Raw genomic sequence first — 9,035 nt, forward strand, 5'->3', positions numbered from 1 at the left:
ACTTCTTGACTCTGAATATTCCCTATGACTAAGTAGTGCCAGGTAGCTCACCACCATCTATAACCCAAAGCATGACATCGCCCATTCCCACATCCTTACTACCACTTGGCATTATCAAGCTTTAGATTTTTCTCTGGTCAATAGGTATTCAGGGACATCCCATTTTAATTTGTATCCTTTTGATTATTAATGAGCTTGAAAATATCTTCAACTCCTTTTAGACTTTTGTGTTTCCTCTTCTATAAATTGAATTTTACAATGTTTTCCCCATTGTTTTATGGAGGGCCTTTCTGCCTTTTGGTTATTGGTTTTATGGAATTATTTGTATGTTATAGGTATTAACTCTTTTCAGCCTCAAATATGCAAATATTTCCCAATTTTTTACCTTTTAGCTGTTACTATGGTGCCCTTTGTTGAACAGAACATTTTAATTCACTTTTTACTTCAACATTTTGATTTTGAATTTTCAAAAAGAATTCTGCCCATTTTGAACTTGAATTGTCTTTTTTTTCTGCTCAAGTTCACAAAGAAATTATTCTACATTTTCTTCTATTAACTGGACAGTTTTATCTTAACTTACTTTTTTGAACCACCTGGAGTCCACTTATGGATATGGGTTTAAGTAGGGATCCAGTTTTATTTTTCTTCATTTCAAGATCCAGTTTTCCCAAGATCATCTAGTAATTCAATCTAACCATCTCCATTGATCTTTATTGTATAGTAGAGGCCCGGTGCATGAAAATTTGTGCACTGGGGCGCGGGGGGAGTCCTTCAGCCTGGCCTGCCCCCTCTCACAGTCTGGGAGCCCTCAGGGGATGTCCTACTGACAGCTTAGTCTAAGCCTCAATCTGGCCTCCCTCTGCGGCTGATGATCATGGGAAGGCACCGCCCCCATCACCCCCTTGCTGCTGCTGCCTTTGGCCTCCCTCTACAGGAGGAGACCAGGCCAATCAAGGGAAGGCGATGCCCCCATTGTACTGCCACTGCCAGCTGCCGTGGCTGCCTGAGCTTTGGCCCAGTCCTCGCAGCAGCAGCAGCCGCTGTGGCTTTGTCCATAAAATGTCTGGTCTAATTAGCATATCACCCTTTTATTAGTATATATTAAATTCCTGTGTCTGTCTCTGAGCTATTCCAGTAGTCTAAATTTCTGTCCTGTACATTATCACATTGTTTTGTTTTATGTTTTCATTAATTTCTGTTGCTTTGCAGTATGTCTCAAATATCTGATTGGGTAAATTTTCCCTTTCTTGTCTCTTCAGTTTCAAAGTTGACTTAGTTATTCATGGGCTTTAGAACATGTTTATTAAATTCCTAATAAAATACAACTGGACTTTTTATTAATATGATATTGAAGTTATAGACTAATTTGGGAGAAAATGACATCTTCCTAATAATTTTATGTAAATTTACAAATTACACTTTAAGTATTACATTAGATGGGTCTTTAAAAATGTTTGACTTACAATGTTTTTATTGTTGGTCAACTCTACATTTTTTAAAAATTTCTGCTACTGTTTATTTCTGGGGAAATCCACTTAGCTTAAAGATTGTTCTGTTCTATTGAGATGTCAGTTCCAGAATTAGAAACTTTGGAGATTTTTATGGAGTGTGGGTGAAAAGATGCTTTTCAGATTTATTTTTGCTTCTTTGTTCCAGTTATGAGTTGAGAGGGTGAGTTTCTTTTTCTTTGGTATAGAGATCATTGTCTTTGTCCATTTACTGAATATTATCTTGCCTTACATATTTGCTTTTAGTGAGATGCTGAATCCTCCAGAATGCAGGATGGAACATTTGGCCCTATTGTTTACATCTTATTTCCTTAGGTCTTAAAATGTTTTTCAGGAGATTAGCATGGTGTAAGTGGATGAAAAGAACAGATAGAATAGATCTCAGCATTGATTCTCCAATAGTGAGAAGGTCTGTTTTGTTTTTAAAGTATTTAACCAATGGGTATAGAGTAGATAGAGTCCCAGACTTACCTGCTGGTGCATTTACCCTCACCTGCCTTCTTTCACTTTCAGGAATGGAGGCCTTCTTCTGGACTGTCCAAGGCTAATCTCTCCTTCTGTACTTTTGAATGTACAGTCCCTTTTCCTCCTAGGTATTCTTTGAAGAATTATTTAAACTCTTCTCTTTTAAAAACCTTTCCTTGGGTCTATCCTTGCCTTGAGCTTTTACAATATTGGAGAGACAAAACATCCTCTTACCCTTTTAATTATTTCTCTCCCTGTCCCCATCCATTCACAGCCAGGAGCCTTTAAGAGAACAGTTAATAATCATGGCCTTCACTTTCATTCTAATGACTCCACTTAAATGGTAGTGGTACAGGTTACCCATATCTCAATGCCTTAGTGTAGTGAGCCATGTTCAGACTTTATTTGTGCTTTCTGCACTTGAATCACTCCCTTCTTGAAACTTTTTTCCCCTCAGCTTCTCAGCCATCACACTCCTGTTTTCTCTTCTACCTTTGTGTCATTTCTTCTTGGTGACATTTGCTAGTTTTTTCTTTTTCAGTTAAATGTTGGCGCTCTCAGATCCCTGACTACTACTGCCTTATCCTTTATGCTCTTCCTGAATAAATCAACTAACTTCTGATTTCAGCAACCACCTATATGTGATGACCCCCAGATCTACCCCAGAGCACCAGAACTATAAATCGGGCTGTTTCCTGGACAGCCTATCCAAGACAGCCCATGAGAATCCTCACGACCATTCTCCTTCTTGCATTCTGTGAGTGGCATCACTCATCCCCTAAGCCAGACTCCTGGAGTCCATCTGAGACACTTTCTCCTACACAGGCCTCAAATCTATCATCTTCTCCACAGCTTTGATTCAATCCCTGATCATCTTGTTCTGTGAGCATGGCCATAGTCTTCCAGCTAGACCCCCAACTCTCTTTCATCACCTCTCCAAACTATCCTCTAAACTGAAGCCAAACTAATCTTATATCCAACATGGCGATGTTTCCATTGTAATCAAAACTTGGCAAGGGCTCTTGCTGTCTTCCTTCCATAAAGATGAGATCTAGACTGTAGAGTCTGGCATACAAGTTTATATCATCTGGCCCGGTCCACTTTTCCAGCTGAATGGAGCTGCTTTTTCTCTGGACAGCCCAGACTTTTGCCAGGCCCTGGACCTTCCCTTGCCTTGCTGCTGAGGCCATTCCCATTAGCTGAGCACACTCTGATTCACTTCCTAAGACAATGTTCAAGGGTCGCTATTATACAAATCCTTTCCTGACCTTTCATATAAATGCATAAGTGAATGAGTAGATCCTGGTAGATTGAGAGAGTTCAACAACTTAACATTTTTGTAGCATAACCTTGCTTAGAAGAACTCTGAGTTTCTGAATTCTCTCCCCACTAGGGTTGCCAGATAAAAGATGAAATATTTGGGACAAACTTAAACTAACTAATTATTCATTATTTATCTGCAGTTCAAATTAAATGGGGCATTTGGTATTTTTATGTGCTAAATCTGGCAACTCTATCTCTGAGGCCACTTTAACTTTAAATCCTATATTAAATTGGATACACTGGAGGTGGGTGGAATGCCTCAGAGTATTTGTTATGCTTAGTGCAATGAATAATTCTTTGGTTCTTCAACTGTGAAGACAGAAAATGCAGATCTTTTGAAATATTGGAATCAAGGAAACAGCACTCAGTTGAGCAGTCAGAGAATGAGATTATTATGTCGATACCAACTGTGGACGTTGTAATGAATAGACTTCTCTGCTCCGTTGGCTCACTATTGACTTTCTCTAATGGGTTTTCCTCTCCCTTAGCTTGTGACCAATCCTGTGAAAGTTGTGGCCCCAATAGTCCCAGATGCCTTACCTGTGCTGAGAAGGCAGTGTTGCATGATGGCAAGTGCATTTCTGAATGCCCTGGTGGATATTATGCTGATGCCACTAGCAGATGCAAAGGTAAGACATGGGCAATCATTGTCATAGTCATCATTGACTAGACTGGGAGTTGTATCTGCTCACTTTGGAATCTGTGTGTCTAATGGGAAAATGTCAAAAGGAATAGCTTTTTCATTAGAGAATCTACATGTATGTGGTATGGGAATGGGAGACATGGGTGGATGCCGAGATACTAGAGTTATTAAATATTAAAAATCATATATATATATCATTAGAGATCACTTGGTCTTTTTGAAATGCCAAGAACATCTTTAAGACCTTCATAGTGTACCTGTGTACTTGTAAACCATCACCAACTTAGATCAAAGGTATGACAGAATCATTCCTTAGGTGGCATTTATAAATACTACAGGGGCAAGCAAAAGTAGATTAATAATAATAATAAATGATAATGCAATAATTAATATATAAATAATAGTACAGAAATAAACTCTGTGTTTCGCATACTTCCAACTGTTGACCTATGTTTTGCCCACCACCCAGGACCAAAGGAGATGTGTGTGTCTGACATTGTCATATGTAGTGGTCAGATTCTTAAATGTAATTCTGGCTGTGATCAATTAATTGTAGGTGCCACTGCACTTGGACCAGCCTTAAATGTAATTCTTACTTAGAGTCTCAGAATATCCAAGTTGAAGGTACCTTAAGTAATCATTTAGTCCAACTTCTCACAGTGTGTAAGCCAAGGAAACTAGGCCTGGAGATACCCAGACATGATGAAGGGCATAGATAAATTCATGGACATGACAGTCAAAATTCCACTGCTCCCAACACTCAAACCTATGAACTTTCTACTCACCCCTATTCAGATGGGCAATTTTGATTCAGAAAAACCCAGGGCTAAATTCCAGCCTTGCTACTAATTACCTGTGATCTTAGGTAAATATTTTAACTTCCCAAGACCAGTTTCTTCATCTATAAAATGATCCTAATATATAAAAACCCAAGGTCCGTAACAACCGACCAAAGGCTCGACCAAACACTGGAAGTTAGTCCTGCAGTCATTGCTGGGTTGCCATGGCGACCCAGCACTGACTGCCACTGGTGCGGGCACAGCAACCCAGCACTGACTGCTGAGGGAGCTGCAGATCAGGCCTGGAGAGAGAGCAGGGTGTGATCCGTAGCCTCCATGATAGCTGTTGATCAGCCATTACCTCTCTCTCTCTCTGGGCTTCGCCAGCAGCCATGCCTCTGTTTCCCTCCCCTTCGTGGAGGCTGCTGATCAGCCCCGCCTCTCTTATCAGGCCTAGAGATAGGCCCAGAGACACTGACTGGCATAGAAACCGACCAATGAGAACCAAATCTGGGTGAACTGTGAGGAGCCAATGGTTGCCTAGGAGGCGGAGCTTTCGACACTGATTGACATAGAAACTGACCAATCAGAACCAAATTGGCTGACAGGAGAGGGCCCTTGGGGGTGAAATCAGGCTGGCAGAGGCAATTAGGGGTGATCAGGCCAGCAGAGGAGAGCAGTTGGGGTGAGATCAGGCTGGCAGGGGAGGGCAGTTGGGGGCGAAATCAGGCTGGCAGGAGAGGGCAGTTGGGGGCGAGATCAGGGTGGCAGGGGAAGACAGTTAGGGGCAATCAGGCAGGCAGGTAGGTGAGCAGTTAGGAGCCAGACGTCCTAGATTGTGAGAGGGATATCCTAAACCGGCAGTCAGATATCCCCCAAAGAGTCCCTGATTGGAGAGGGTGCAGGCTGGGCTGAGGGCCCCCCCCACCCCCCGCCCTCGTGCACAAATTTCATGACCAGGCCACTAGTGTTAAGAGTACCGATCTCTTAATATTACTGTGAAGATTAAAAGTGGTAATGTGTATAAAACACTTAATACAAATACTAAATAAAGGATAACTAGTAGTAAGTATAGATATAAATAGGTATAACATGGATAAAATTTGGTAATTGGGCAATGTGGGCAATTCTAGAGATATAATAACCCCCTAACACATCTTTTCTTTTGATTTGGTGTGAGGGCTGAAAAGAGATTGAGAGTGATGGAGGAGAGGGCTTCCCAGCACATACCAAACCCAGCCAAGAAGTGGGCTCCAAAGTCACTTGGGTCCCTTTGTGTTCATCTCTCACTCTCTTCCTCAGTATGTCATAACTCGTGTGCCAGCTGCTCTGGACCCAGGGCCTCTCACTGTACAGCCTGCACCCACTCTCGGGCTCTGCGCCAAGGCCACTGTCTGCCCAACTGTGGAGTGGGCTTCTACCCTGACCACGGGATCTGCAAAGGTATCATTGGTGTCATCGTATTCTTAAGAGACTTTCCCATCTATAAGGACATAGATTTAAGTTACTATATTTTTATTGATTGATTTTAGAGAGAGAAAGGGAGAGAGAAACGTTGATTTGTTGTTCTACTTATTTATGCATTCATTGGTTGATTTTTGTATATACCCTGACTGGGAATCTTATGCATAAATCCAGGGCTCTAACCAACTGAACTCCCTGATCAGGACCTAAGTTACTTTTCAGTTCAGCTTTTCCTCTGGTATATATTATATCAGTGCTGGCGAACCTATGACACATGTGTCAGTGACACACGTGTCAGAGGTGACACGCGAACTCATTTTTTTTTGGTTGATTTTTCTTTGTTAAATAGCATTTAAATATATAAAACAAATATCAAAAATATAAGTCTTTGTTTTACTATGGTTGGAAATATCAAAAAATTTCTATATGTGACATGGCATCAGAGTTAAGTTAGGGTTTTTCAAAATGCTGACCCATCGAGCGCAAAAGATTCTCCATCACTGTCTCATATGGCAATATATATGCTTTTTTTTCTTACCAAGAGATAATCTGAAAAATTACATTTCAATATCTGTGAAGACTCCCACAGGTTCATGATGTTTTTGGCCATCCTTCAGAGGAATGCCATTTCCTTTGCCATGCATTAGAACCACTCTCATTTCCTCCCTTTTCTATTCTTCTAGCATTGCTAATGTCTTCCTTAGTCTTCATTTTGTTTTTCCCTGAAGAAGCTCTTTTTGTTAATGATACTGCCGAGCACAGTGAGCGTCACCAGCACTGCCTCTGGGCTGAGGAAAATGGAAAATCTTAAATAGCTGTTTGCCAAGAAAGGCTCTGGGCTCCTTTGGAGGGCAGTAACATTTCAGCTTTTTGGAACTAGAGCATTGGGAGCAGACACTTCAAATGAAATTAACTTATATTTATTTATGCACAGGGCACCTTAGAAAAGAGCTTCAGAATAGTTACAAGCAAAACATTTTTAAAACAGGCAGCTGCAATAAATATTACGAAAAGGAGTCTTTTAAAGAACAGGAAAGCTAATTGTATAAAATGTGGGCCTGAGAGAACTCATGTACTCCATTTGGCTCTGATTTCTACCAGTAGCCAGGGAAAACAAGGAGCTGTGATGGATTATGAAATTATTGTGGCTGCTCAAAAGAGGCCTCTTCCTTGTTTATAAGAGCAGCCTTTTCTCTCATAAATTCTAAAGGGAATTTGTTGTCTGGACCCCTATATACTGGGTGATGAATAACATAATGGACAATATCACAATGACCATGTTTGCAAAAAACACAGCAATAGCCTTTATGTGAACGCTTCTTAAAATCTTCAATAAAAGCCGAAGACAAAATGTTAAATCGCCATTCAGTAAATATGTTTCTCTGGAGAACCAAGCCAGTATTGTCTATTTTGCTGTTATTCTTGTGTTGTGTTTTGTTTTTCTTTTTAATCTAGCAAGGCAGCTCTTACAGGACCTGAGAGATATGACTAGTTAGCCTCACCCTCGTTTTGCTCTTCGCAAGTATTATTATTATCGTCTTGCGTTTTGGTATAGCACACTAGAAAAACAATATTCTGGAAGGATGTATCTGGTGAACTTCTCTTAGTGGATTTGATTTAATGATAGCCCCCCTATTGGTTGCAACCTATATATGACCCTGGGATTGTTTTCTGCACTCTTTTCCTTTTGGCAGCCTGTCATTCCTCTTGTGTGACTTGTGTGGGTCCAGAGCGCTCTCACTGTACCCAGTGCAAGAAGCCAGAGGAAGGACTGCAAGCCGAGCAGCTGTCTGGTGTGAACATCAGCTCGGGCGAGTGTCTGTCTCACTGTAGAGCCCAGTTTTACTTGGAGAACACGGGGCTGTGTGAAGGTGAGTGATCATGATTTGAGAAAACCTTAGGAACCTTCTGTGGCCTTACTACTTCAGAGATAATGTGAGGTGAAGCCACAGCCAGGAAGGCCTGTGTTTTCACATAAGTATGGTTCTGGGATGCTCATGGATGACGCAGAAGGCTGACATGCCAAAGAGGGCCCCACTGATGTTCTCCTTGCCTTTGTGAGGAATAGATGATCTGAAAGAGCTGGTTCCTTTCACCCCACACTGTCCCCAAAGTTATACTCAGAAGTTCCAGATAGGAATTCTTTCAGAGGCCAGTATGAAGAGCTAAGAAAGACGCAGTGCTCATGTAGAATTCTGTTCATTATTTCTTCTAATTTGCGACTCAGAATATGAATTTGTTCCTTCAGGGCAAAATCTGGACTTATGTCAAAATTTAGAAGTCTTGCTGTTGGAGAATTATTTGATTCTAAAGCTACCTGAAAAAAATTATTACTCATATTTCCCACTGTAAGCATAACATGTGTGTCATTAAATAAATGTTTGAATGTAAAAAAAGTATAAAAATAATCTGCCCACCACCTACCACCTAAGCCCACTTGCCTTTACCATTTTGCTGTAATATACATGAGGATTTTTTTTCTCTGCATAGCTTCAAGTTTTTTGCAACATAACTCTAAATATGCTGCAGATGCAATTTTGGATCCTACAGGCCCATTTATTAATGTGGCTTCCCTTTCACATCGGAATACACTCTCACATGGCAATGCTGGATCTCAAGGTTAGGCTAAAAGATCTTGGATGCAGTGAGGCATAGGCATAGTAGGAAGTATGAAGATTGGAATGTAGAGACCCCAGGCAAGACACTTAAGCTCCATGAGCCTTTGCATTCACTGCATTAGAAGAGGGATAATTTTCTTTCACACTGGCGTTTTACCAGGGCCGGAGGAGGTTAGGAGCATGAAAACGCGTGGTAAATTGGTAAAGCCCCCGTGCTCAAATGGTATAAACCTCG

The 9,035-nt window shown here is 41.0% G+C and overlaps 1 protein-coding gene across 1 annotated transcript in view; it reads left to right on the plus strand.

The window, feature by feature from the left end:
- FRAS1 (Fraser extracellular matrix complex subunit 1) overlaps positions 1-9,035 on the plus strand; it is a 479,756-nt gene that overhangs the window by 232,514 nt on the left and 238,207 nt on the right. Inside the window, exons 16-18 of the mRNA XM_006778222.2 lie at positions 3,785-3,925; positions 6,021-6,161; positions 7,877-8,053. Coding sequence (XP_006778285.1) covers positions 3,785-3,925; positions 6,021-6,161; positions 7,877-8,053 — 459 coding nt within the window. The remainder of the gene's footprint in view (positions 1-3,784; positions 3,926-6,020; positions 6,162-7,876; positions 8,054-9,035) is intronic.

This window comes from Myotis davidii, unplaced genomic scaffold (assembly GCF_000327345.1).
Source record: "Myotis davidii unplaced genomic scaffold, ASM32734v1 scaffold449, whole genome shotgun sequence".
Taxonomy (NCBI): Eukaryota; Metazoa; Chordata; class Mammalia; order Chiroptera; family Vespertilionidae; genus Myotis; species Myotis davidii.